General features: G+C 36.7%; 2 protein-coding genes across 3 annotated transcripts in view; one reads left to right on the forward strand and one right to left on the reverse strand.

The window, feature by feature from the left end:
• Positions 1–12673, reverse strand: part of cplx2l (complexin 2, like) — a 58443-nt gene that overhangs the window by 40043 nt on the left and 5727 nt on the right. The window lies entirely within an intron of this gene.
• Positions 2469–10907, forward strand: clta (clathrin, light chain A). Of its 2 annotated transcripts, XM_017425673.2 has the most exons (7): positions 2469–2738; positions 3405–3433; positions 4149–4266; positions 4950–5061; positions 5536–5589; positions 8360–8395; positions 9716–10907. In XM_017425673.2, the coding sequence occupies exons 1-7, from the start codon at positions 2561–2563 to the stop codon at positions 9885–9887; spliced, it is 699 nt and encodes a 232-aa protein (XP_017281162.1). In that variant the 5' UTR covers positions 2469–2560; the 3' UTR covers positions 9888–10907. The 2 variants fall into 2 exon arrangements, with proteins under 2 accessions (XP_017281162.1, XP_017281163.1); XM_017425674.3 differs by lacking the exons at positions 5536–5589; positions 8360–8395 and having other exon boundaries at positions 2473–2738.

The raw sequence follows: 12673 nt of genomic DNA on the forward strand, positions 1-12673 counted from the left end.
TTAGTGCAAAGACAAAACCACGAAGCAAGATAGTGTTGGATGTAGAGCATGTGAAGTGCCAAAGAAATATAATAATGAAGAGATCGGAGAAGCAAATGCTGCTACAGATACAGGACTTGGAAAAAAAATGTTTTCTAATTTCAGCAAGACAACACATCGTTTGCACATCACATATTCTTTAGGTTTGGCCAATGATTATATATGCAGGGCTGGTACTAAACGATTTCTGTTTAGTACCAGCAGTCTGTTGCAAATGTTTGTTCCTTGTGTTTTAGGTTAAATAAAAGTTACCAAATAAAAAAAATATATTTTCAGTGTGAATGCTGAGTGCTAGATGTTGAAATTTGGTGAATAAGCTGAAACTCAACCATAAAAGTTAAGTTCCTGTTAGCAAAATGCAGCTAAAACAAAAAAAGAGCAAAATTATTTAAAAACAAAAATGAGCAAAACTGGCGATAAGTGCAAAAAAAAAAAAATTAAAATGATCCAAACTAGACAAAAGCTAAATGGAGCACAAGACAAACAGAACAAGTATGCTGGAGTAGATTTTTGAAAGAAAACAATGTTTTGAAGGAGTTGAAGAGATCTCAATATATCTGTGGTGAAATCTTTATAAAGTTAAATATTTTGAAAAGTATAAAAGTAATGAATACTAAAAGTCCTAGCACAATATTCCTGATTAAACTTTATGTTTGACATATAAATAGTTCTGGTACAAAGCATAAAAGAAGCTATTAAAAGGAAAATTATCAGTATTTACTATAACTAGGTGATTTTCTTAGATATGAAAAGGTGGTAGATTTCGGTTTTGCAGCATGTTTATTGATTTAGGAAACTTGTCTAATTAAAGACAAAAGTATCTACAGCATATGAACAAGCCACAAGTCTATAAAAAATTCATGTAGGGACTTGAGAGGATCACTTGGCTCTTCAGCTGATCTGCTTACTGTTTGCCAAAGCCTGTTAAGAAATGGTCCTAATAAGAAAAGGTGGCAAGAAAAAAAAGACAGATGTATCCTAAATTACACAAGAATTGACTATGAAAACTAACAACATGGAAAGGTTATTCTAAATTTAAAATCTTAAATCATCAGGACAGAGGTGAGAGTGACTTTCTACTGCTATCTATAAAACATGGAGGTTTTGCCAAAACTGATGGATTTAAGGACGCAGAAAAAAATGGCAGATGTTTGATCCAGAAAGTGGCACAAACTCGAAACGTGCCTAATTTGTAATGTCTTCATTTTTCTTTACGAACATAGCGTGTACTGCCATGTGCTAAAAGCATTTCTGTATGGACAAATGTGTGATTCTGATCACCACCAAAATTTAATCATTTGTTCTTTGTGGCAACTTCAACATATCCTGGAAATTTCATTTAAATCTGTTCATTACATTTGGAGTAATCTTGTGCACAGACAAAAAAAAAAAAAACCAAACATTACAGAAAACACATACCTCTTTGCTCAACTGTTGTGAAGCAGTCAGGGATTAAACTTGGAATATTCTGGGGAACAATTCCATCAGCAGAATGGGGGGAAAAAATGGCAACAAACTCCAGGCTGGGATTATCAATAAATGTAGTCCAGATAGTTATTATAAAGGTCATTAGTTCTATGCAAACTATTTTACTTTTTTGTTTGTTTGGTTGTTTCATTTATGGTAGTGTGTTTCCAAAATTCCTACTGCGTTTTGCAGAACCTGGAGAGGTTAAAAGGGCGAGGCAGGTCCATTTGTATTGCACATTTCAGCAACAGGGCAACTCCAAGTGCTTTACATAAACATTTAAAAATATTGTGACAATGTGCAAAAGAACAATAAAAGCGTAAGATAAGAATTGAACATTTCATGAAATTAAAAATTAAAACCAAGCTCTGATTAAGAACTTGAATAAAAGAATTAAAATAAAATATAGCATACAATATCAATCAAACAGGACGGTCTTTAATCTCAGCCGGTTTTCTGGGAGTTTGTTCCAAATATTTGGTGGATAAAAGCAGCTTCTGCGTGTTTGGCTGGTTTTGACTTGACAGAGAGCAGATTTAATCCAAATGACCTCAGAGGTTTAGAGCATCTAAAGTTAATGTGCACTTAATCAATATTGTAATTTTAGGCATTAAAGAAAAGTATCTGGAGCCCAGGGGCCCAAAGTATCCTTAAGCCTGCCCCGCACTTTAAAACATACTAAATAAAAAATAGATTGTTCTGTCAGTTCTTTCAACTGGAATAAATCAAAGACATGGAAATCAAAGTAAACTAACTCTCTTAATCGTACCTCAAAACCCTGACTGCGGATTTTTTAAAAGCTCGGACACACGTATTAGGTCATGAGATCTATGTGCAGAAATCCTAAGATTTGATTGGTCTAATTCCGAGCCTGCTGTTAAACGATTGGTTAACCATCCTATCAGTCATCTACCTTGATTTGCTATTGGCTAGTATTCCATTTCCGTTTGACTAGCCTCAATCCCCCCTCCCTCTCTTCGCCCTTCTTCCCGTTTAGCAGAGCTCTTATTGTGAATTGCTACACCTGCTAACCGTCCTACGAAACAACCTCGCCATGGATGATTTTGACATGCTGACCGCACCCGCCGCTGGAAACGGCGTCGGCTCGGAGGAGGACCCCGCTGCCGCGTTTTTGGCTCAGCAGGAGAGCGAAATAGCTGGGATAGAAAACGACGAGGGCTTCAGCATCCTTGACGGCGGAGAGGTGCCTTCGTCGCTGAGGGATTCTAACGGTTTGTAACGGTCTGCGCTTCTGGAGCGCAGAAAGTTTATATTTAGCTCAACGTTGTCTTGCCAGCCTAATCGCCCTCAATCTGTCGAGGCACACGGGCTTTATAAACCATTAAAATGCGAGCGTTCCGTCAACATAATCAGTAATTCGACACCGAGGCTGATGCGTTTACAGCTAGCTGCTAGCACGTCTGTCAGACGTCCACAACCCGCTAACAGTTTCTAAAATTCACATGTAATTGGTCATAAGGAAGGCGAATGGGCGATATTTAAAAAGAAAATTGTTTACCAACGTGTCTTTAAAGGAGCCTAGCTGTCTGATAACATCAGCTCCACCGTTCCTGGTCATTCATTGCTTCCTATTAGCTTGACGGCTGTGGCCATTGACACACATGCTAACAGCACAAGCAGGAAGTCCAGCCAGCAGCCTTTGGCCGTTATCTTCTCGTTTCCTTAAGGATTGCTGTGTGTGTTGAGCAACTTAGAAATGCTGACATGTCATACTTAAAGCGTTGGCTCATGGAGAAAAAAAAACAAACAGCAATAGTAAAGACCTAGTCAGGCTTTAGATAATGTAGTTTGTCTTATTATATACCTCATAATGTCTTCTGATTTATTCTTGATTTCTAACTGCTGTTTCTGCTACTTTTTTTTTCTTTTTTTCTTAGATGGTGCCATCAATGGAGAGTTCCATGGGGTAATACTACTTTGTTAGAATGCTCTTGAATTTATATAAATCTGTTTTTTTCTTTTTCTTCTGTACTTTTAGGATAAAGTCCTCCATTCATTTTGAATTAGCTCATGCTTCTCCTTGCTTATTCAGTCAACCAACTGTATATTTGGACTTGTGGGCACTAAGATGTTGTTTTTTTTTCTCTCTGACAACTACACCGTAAAAAATTTGTTGATTTAGATTTTTGCCCAAACTTTATGGTTTATAGTGAAATGTTTTGATAGTGTTTCAGCACAAAAACAAAAACCCCAACGACATGTGCAGCACTCTGTACATCCTATGTGAGGGCACTGTTAATTGGCATGCAGGCACACACTGTAGCCCTCTCATTGACATTACTTTATTCTTTTTTAGCATTGTTGCAGCGTGGCTTCAGTTTCTAACTCTGCAGGTTGAGATTCTCGCTGTCGATGACTCCTGCTTCCTTTTCCTGTGCTGTCATTGCAACATTTCTTTCCTTCTGCGCAGTCAGGGCTTCTGTCTGTGAGAGAAGCTCACTTTTAGGAACAAATGTACAGCCTGCAAACTGAAACCAAAATGCAAAGAAATGATTCCAGATTTTTAATTAAATAATTATAGAGATGATCAATTAAAAGTTTGTTCCTCAAATCTCAGCATCCATCAGCTGTTTTGTTTTTGTGAATTAACACAATTAACTTATTTAATTTCTTCCTTGCAGGAAAGCAACGGCCCATCAGATGCTTATGCAGCGATATCTAATGCGGATCGACTGCAAGCCGAACCTGAGAGTCTCCGCAAGTGGAGGGAGGAGCAAAAAGAGAGGCTTGAGCTGCTAGGTAAGTATGAAGTTGAGTATTTTTATGAAAGGATGGATGACATCTGTAAAGATGTCCTGAAGATTCAAAAATGTCTGGTTTTTTTGGTGGACGTGTACTACTACCTGAGGGCCAAAAGTATCTCGGTGATTATCTCCATTCAGTTGGTGAATGAATCAAGTCATTAAATGTTGCTTATTAACCAGCAGTTTAATCCACCTGCAGCTGAAATTGCGTTTGAAAAAAAAAAAAGTCACTCTTCGCTGGAAGAAACAGACTAAGAATGAGAAAACTGAGAAAAGAATTTTGCTCTTTAATTTTGTTATTCAGATTATTTTTAAGGTTAATTTTTGGGCAGAGTTTTTGATAAGCTAAGAGATCCCTGTGTTATAGGTGAGCATGCTAACTATGCTGCAAAGCTGTCTCTCTAAAAAAAAAAAAAAAAAAAAGGAATAAAAACCCCCAAAACTGCTTTCAAGCTTACCTGCCTGGCTGTGTTATGAATTACAAGGCTGAAGTTTGATAACTGGACATACTAGTAAAACAACAAGCATTTCGCTGATCGTTTATTTTTTATGTGACTTTATCCAGGTAGGATCACGTGCCTCAAGTTTCAGTTTAATGTGTAACTCTCCAATTATTCAGAGACTAAACAACCCCGTATTTGTCATTCTTCCCGCGTTTGTCGTTCCCACCCTCTGCAGATGCTAACTCTCGTAAACAGGAGTCCGAGTGGAAGGATAAGGCCAAGGTGGAGCTGGAGGAGTGGCATGCCAGGCAGAACGAGCAGCTGGAAAAAACCAAATCCCATAACAGGTAGTGGCTTTGAAGCCATTTTTAAAATCACGCCACTAACAAATGTGTTAGCAGATCTTGTCTTTTTCGAGCTGAACGATAGTTAATCATTTAAAAAGTGAAATGTTTTTTTGAACGATGAATCAGCAGTACCCTGTGCCCCCTGATAAAACAGATTAGTATGTTTAACTGCAACACCATTAAATGTGTTTCTTCTTATTCTCCACATTAATGCAGCTTAATGGATCGTAATAATTTGACTAACTGGCTATTTGGTTTAGAATATGGAATGCAAAGAAATAAAGATGATTCACCCTCCACTTCAGGTCAAAATCTCATTTGGAGACCAGAAACCCTAGGCCTTTGACTGTAATACTGAGAATACAATTGTGTGGTAACCAATATTACTTGTTTCTATCCTCTCCTTCCTTTTACTGCATTTCCTCTTGTCTTCTACCTTCTTGCTGCTCTGTCGTTGGGCGGATGTTTGTCCAGAGTGCTGGACGAGGACTTCTACAAGCAACCCTTCTCTGACCTCATTGGTTATGTGTATGTTGCTCCAACTAACATCTTCCTTTTTATATTCATTTCATTTTTTTTTTTTTTTTTTTTTTTTTAGATTTTTGTTACGTCCGTTTGTGACCACTGACATTTGTTTTATTAGAATTTATTTAAAAAAAAAAAAATTCCATTCCACCTTTTTAACATCCTGGATTAAAACTCTTGTTTTCTTACATGAACCATTTGTGGAGCTAAATTTAACCCATATTTATTTCTGCATGTCATTTGTAAGTAGGTGCATGTCAGAATATTAAAAAAAATCCTAGTCTCCTGCATGCATTTACACTAGAGGTAGACCGAATAATTGATCTGGTAATTAAGAGGTTTTAGAAACTGTTGGCATAGAATAAAACTGGCTCAGATGGTGGCCAGTGGCTGAACAGTCACCAACCCTAAACACACTTTTCAGGAGCTAGTACCCTCCTCCCTCCTTCAACACTACCAGGGACATTCTTAAATAGTTTTTTTTTTTTTTTTTTTTTACATGTAAAGCAAAGACCTCACAATTAAAGCTCAGTTCATTGAAAAAAAAAAACAACAACCCTTTAATTCATTTTCACATAAATTTATTTTAAACGTGAATATCAGTTCTTTGCTCACAATAAATGACTGAAGGGGTCAGTTCATTCATCTCTTACTTTACTTATTTGTTTAGCATTTAAAATTATTATTCAAAATAATTGGTTTATGTAATATATTGGAACCTTTTTAGGATCCTGCTTACACCAGTAATGTTGTGACACTAAGATTCGTTGTCTTAAAAAAAATTTGACTGTCAACAACTTTAGAAAACTTTATCTTGGAAAATATTTTTTTAAAAATAAATTTAGTTATATATAAAAATTGTTCATTTGGCCCAAGTACAACTTTAAATCTGTTATGGAGATTTTCTTACACTAGTCAAAATCACGAATATAGTTAATCATTATTAAGCTAATTAATTAGTTTTATTGACTGTGAAACATCAACTGTCGGTCTACTTCTAAATTCCACAAATTACCGAACTCCTCACTCACCTCTGTGAAAATTACATCCATATTTTTATTTATTTATTTTTTAATCCCTTGTTCATCATTCATTTTATGTGCTGTTTGTCTTAAGATGGTTTCAGGAAATACTTTAATACTTGTCTAGCAATTAACATTTGGCTCGTGTTTGTATAAACCTTTTTAACAAAAATGTTTTGTCTTTATAGTGTAGTTTTCTTTCATAGGATCTGACAATAAGTTATTCAGGAATAACAAACTTGTGCATTTCTTTTGAAGCAGTCGTGTTTATAATTGATGTTATACGATCATTAGCTAGGTTGATGTTAAATCATTCAAAATGTTTTGTTAAACTGAAGCTGTTTTTGCTTCTGATTTAATAAGCAACTGTTATTGTTACAGCCATATTTAATTGATACCAATGGACACATGACTGCTTCAAACGTAACTATTTTTATGCTGTTTTAGAATTTTAGATGTTCTGTAGCTACTAACATGCCAATAGACGCATTTCACTGCAGACTTTTCGACTTGAAATGGTTGGACATGCACAGGAGTATTAATGAGGGCTGCATTTGAGTCGAAGGATCTTCCTGGGAGGCTCAGTGGGAGTGTGGGGTGATGGAGTCACTTCAGCAGGCTGTTCAGTCCCAAAGAAGAGTCATGTTAGCAGAGTTGAGCTGGTTTCCAGGGCGGTTTGGACTCGTAACAGGCTGTTTCTTATAGTTTATGAAGTTTGTGATGTTCATGGACAAAACTTGCTTGAAGGACAATAAAGTCTTGGTATTCCCCTGAAGGAGCTAGTGTGTCACTGAGTAGAGGTGTGTATGATCTTATTCAAAGGAATAAAATACCTAATGAGCTTGTCATCCAGTTTTTCAGAAGTCTGTTCATACTCCATTAACATTTTAACCTTGTAGAATTAAAATTAAGAAAAAGGAACGGGAAGTTGTATGCCATTTAAATTATTATTTATTCAACCAGGCATTGAGATCACAGATCTCTTTTTCAAGGGAGGCCTTGGCCTGAAGGCAGCCTAGCATGCATGTTTTAGCCTGTGGGAGGAAACCTTTGTAAACACGAGGTGAACGTGCAAACGCCACACAGACCCGGGTCCAACCCGGCGCTTTAACCCAGGACCTTTTTGCTGTGAGGCAACAGTGCTAATCACTAAGCCACCGTGCTGCCAGTTTCAGGTGTAGAACGCAGCCCTGTTTTATACACTTGAACCAGTCTTACTATTTCAAGTCAAAGTAATTGCTATGGATTACGTCTTTATGCCCAGCTGGCTATTCAACTGCTTAACCTGTGCAGCCTTTGGCTTTTTGGTTTCTTATGGAGGTACAGAATATTTTTCATTTTGCTGACTTCGACGCTGTTCTGTCCGAGGCAAATTTCTCCTAATTCACTTTTTTTATTTGGATGTTCCTCAGACTTAAATGTTCTGAAAGTACCACAGGTAACATATGAAAGTGGAAGTTAACACCGAGCTGAAAATGTGGTCAGTTTTATTTAAGAATACAGTGTTTTTCAAAAAACTGACCAAATTTGCTCTGTCCTAAACCAAAGGCTGCACAGAAATGATTTTCTAGAAAATAAATTTTCAACATGTTGCTTTTGCATGCTGGCTTCAACATCTGCAATGAGCTCATTTTTGTCTTTTGTTTCATTCCCCCTTCCCTTTTCTCTCTTTCTTTCTCTCTCTCTCTCTCTTTTGAATTCTGACTTGTGAAACTGTTTCTCCCTGTTTTCTTTTCCTATGCGCCTTAAAGCACACACATTAACCATCCTTGCTACCGCCTAGACCAGTTAAGTAAAAATAAAAAACCCCAGAGTTTTTAAAATTTCATTTTTCTTTCTTTTTGACGGGGTAGATGCAGTTTTGTGACTGTGTGTCGTCATATGTTGTACATCGTACTTGCTTGCTCTTTAGATCGGCCGCCAAAGAAGAGTTGTTCTTTTTTTTAAATTTTATTTATTTTATTTGTGATCTCGCCTCTTGATGTTGTCGTCCTAGTCTTTTGTGTATTTGTAGTTTTGTTGTATCGGTGAATGTTATTTAGCTTTAAATCACCCAATTTTCTTCATTTTTTTTTTGATTGTTTGTTTGAATTTGGCCCTGTAGGCAAAGTGGGGTTAAAAAAATAAAAATAAATAAATGCAAATTTAAATATAATAATTCTGTTATGGGTGGGTGTGATGAAGGTTTATCTGTGATTTAGGGTAGTGGTACTTAATTTTGAAATTCCTTTTCTCCTCAGCGTCTTTTTAGTTTTTCTTTTCAACAAAAAGTCCAAGTATGTTTTAACCTTCATTAAAAAGATGTTTTCTCAATTTTATTTTTTATTTCATTTCCCAACAGTGTTGACAATTAAAATTTATTGGAAACTTATTTGTTGCATCTCCTCTGAAAAACCTGCTCCACTGCCACAGCGAAATGCATGGCTACAGTCCAGTAGTGCTTTCAGTTCGTTGGGGCTTGGTTAGAAACAAAATAATTGTTCCTTCTTATTTAACACATCAACGGAAAGTGTATTATTAAGTTTTTTACGAACAAGGCAAACCGGATTTAATAGCTGAATGAAGTCCTGTCAACAGTTTTCGACAGAGCTCCATTTTAACCAACCAGAAATCCGTGTTATATCATAAGTTTCTTTTCTTCTTTTTTTTTTTTTTTTTTTTTTTTTTTTTTTTTTTTTTTAAGTGTTCAGTATGTACATACCTTTTGTTGTTGTGGGTTCTACAAATATTCAAATCACTTTTGTGTTAGCAGAGATGGGGACATCACAGGTAATAAAGCAGTTCCAGATATTCTTGTTTAGGTTGTGAAATGTATTTAAATGTCTTTGTGATGATAGAACTGCTCTGGCCTGAGGCAAGACTCTGCTGAACTAAAATGTACAACACAGCCAAAATCTGTTTTTCATCATAATTAATAAACATAGTCAAACATTTTTAGCTAAAGTTTTAGCTAAGCCTGACCTGTACTGGCGAATCATTGACCAGAACCTGTGTTGGTCCTTAGCAGAGGACTTTCTCATAGCTGGTTTATATATATGTGTATATTATGGGAGTTCTGCTTCTTCCTCCACTGACTGGTGTGTTTTCCTCTTCTTTGTTATGTATAGGGCAGCTGAGGAAGCCATGATTTCAGATCTGGATGAGAACAACCCTGGCACAGAGTGGGAGCGGGTAGCTCGGCTCTGCGACTTCAACCCCAAGTCTAGCAAGCAGGCCAAAGACGTTTCCCGCATGCGCTCCGTCCTCATCTCCCTAAAGCAGTCCCCGCTGGTCCGTTAAGCACCAGTGTGTTCACAGAGTATCATTCCATATCATTCTTTTTCCACCACACACACAGCCCAACTACTGACATACCATTTATAATTCAAAGACGGGACGATCTATCTGACAGAAAGGGCCCTGTTTTTAACACCTATTGGGAGGAAATAACTGCTCCTGTCATCTGCTGTCATCTTCTGACAGTGCTGGTGGGGTTCTAGATGTACCCACTCACCCTATCTGCCCATTTTAAACTTTTCTTCTTTGTGCACAGCTCTTCCACAGACCAATCCAGATCTTGAAACGTTTGCAGTCTCTTTAAAAAAAAAAAGGGCCAATCAAGACCAGTTTGATTTGTACTCGAGATCCTGTGTCCTGTGGTGTTGCATAACGATGTAAGATAGTGAGTTGGGACACTAAAAGGGAAGATTTGATGTTTGTTTGTTCAGGCCTACAGTTACACTACATCCTGCACCACAAACAGAATCACTATGCTGTGTCATATTTCTTAACGCATCCATCTTATGAATCCTACTGCACCTTTCAGGGTTGATGTATTCTGTGGTTTTATTCACGGTTTCCCCTCCATTTATCACTTCATGTTTTCCTCTCCTTACAATAAGTATAAACAAGTGTTTTTTTTTTTCTTTTCTTTTCTTTCTTTGAAGGACCAAAATCTTTAAACAAAACTCCAGATTCAGTGTGTGTACTATGATTGTGTGTAGTGCCTGCTTGTGGCATATTAACATTTCCAATCTATGCATTTTTTTTGAATGCTTTTCCCCTGTAAAGTCAGAACTGAACAAAGACCAGACTTTAGAATTTATGACCCGTTTCTGTGTTCAAACCTCATCAGTGTGTGTACTTAATGTGTGTACCTATGTACATGTACAGAAGGCAATATATACAATATATAAAACATTTATGTCACTGAAATTAGACAGTTGTGGTTTTAAAGAAAACTAGATACTAGCCAGTTCTTGCTTGACCATGTGTATTCCTTGTCCATTTGATTTCCAAATCAGTAAAAAGTAAAAGAGACTTCCTGTCCTGTCGTTCTTCAGCTGGTTGTTTGATGTAACTCCTTTTATAAAGTTGGGGCTTTTAGATTCTGGCAAGGTATGTTTTAGGATGTCTTAGTTAATCTAAATGTATTAATCTCCAAAAAAAAAAAAAGGCTATAACATCTCATTAAACAGCCCTTTTTTTTTGGATGAGGAACCACGTAGGAGTTTGGCTGGAAAATTTCTATTAGGTTCTACAATCACCAAACAATGAAGCTCTCACAGAAGCACTAACATTTAGAGGAAGGGAAAAAACAAACTTGAAACTTCAGCGTTCACAAGCTGCAGTGATCACATTCATGGTGCAAACATTGAAAGTGATAAAACTGAAAAGCTGCGTTGAGGCAGGTGTTGTGGATAGGCGTAGCTTTAGATCACGTGGTGTTGATAGTGATTATAGATCACCTGTTGCTCACCTGGTGTTTTTTCTTCTTAGTGAGTGGGTGATGGGGGAAGTCTACTTTTGCTGACCGCTTTAAGCTTGTACGTTTTTTGTCTTATGATCACTGTTTGAACCGGCGGATCCGTTTTAATGCTGCCTTTGGACACGGATTTTTGTTATCCACTGATGTTCTGCATAAAAATAAACATTTCAACTGCAGCGTGGATTTGAGTTTTGATCAGCTGGCGCGTCAACGAGGATTCCCCCTATTCAGCTGCTCAGCGACTTTGTTTGACAGTCGCTAATACAAAATATTTAACAATTTTTGCAATGAACAGAATCTAGTTGGCGTGTGGCGTCACCTTAATCCCAATTGTATAAAATTCTCATGGTTTGGTCCAAATAAAAAATCAAGACTTGATCACTGGCTTATAACCAATGAACTATTGACCAATGAAATCAATTCTTATATCTCTGCTGCACCGCTAACTGACTATAGTCTTATTTCCTTACAAATGAAACCCCAAAACTGGAAGTCAAGCACAAGTAAGTATTGGAAATTAAACTACAGTCTTCTTAAATGTGACACCTACTGCCAAAAAATCAAAGAATTAATCCAAAATATAAAGGACTCTGAAGAACTAAATAGTCCTGTTCAAAAATGGGAATTCCTAAAGTAAACTTGTGATAACAATATTACAATTGAAGAACTTGATAAGGCTGTTAATCGCTTATTATTAAACAAAGCACCTGGTCCGAATGGACTTACAGGGAACTTCTATAAACACTTTTGGGAAGACATAAGAATATTATTACATGAAGTTTTTACAGAAATATTTAAAAATCCCACTTTACCTATTACAATGAGACAAGGGATTATTATATGTATCCCCAAACCAGACAAGGACCCAAGAATTATTGAAAATAGAAGACCTATTACATTCAAAAACTCAGATTATAAATTACTAACGTACATATTTACCATGCGTCTCCAATCAGGAATCTCAAACGTTATTGCAGAATCACAATCTGGCTTCTTAAAAGGAAGGTCAATCCACAACAATATAAGACTGGTAAAGGACCTGATTGAATATAGGGACATGATCAAAGATGATGGCTTCATACTTTTCCTTGACTTTTATAAAGCCTTTGACTCGGTGGAACACCAGTTCTTATTCTCAGTTCTTGAAAGTTTAGGTTTTGGAGCGAACTTCATTAACTTAATTAGAGGTCTATATCAAAACATTAATAGTTGTGTAATTTTACCTAAGGGAACCACAGCTAGATTTAACATTAATGTTGGAATTCCACAAGGGTGTCCCATTTCCCCTTATCTATTTAATTTAGCTGTAGAGATGTTA

The sequence above is a fragment of the Kryptolebias marmoratus genome, linkage group LG3, assembly GCF_001649575.2.
Source record: "Kryptolebias marmoratus isolate JLee-2015 linkage group LG3, ASM164957v2, whole genome shotgun sequence".
Lineage (NCBI taxonomy): Eukaryota > Metazoa > Chordata > Actinopteri > Cyprinodontiformes > Rivulidae > Kryptolebias > Kryptolebias marmoratus.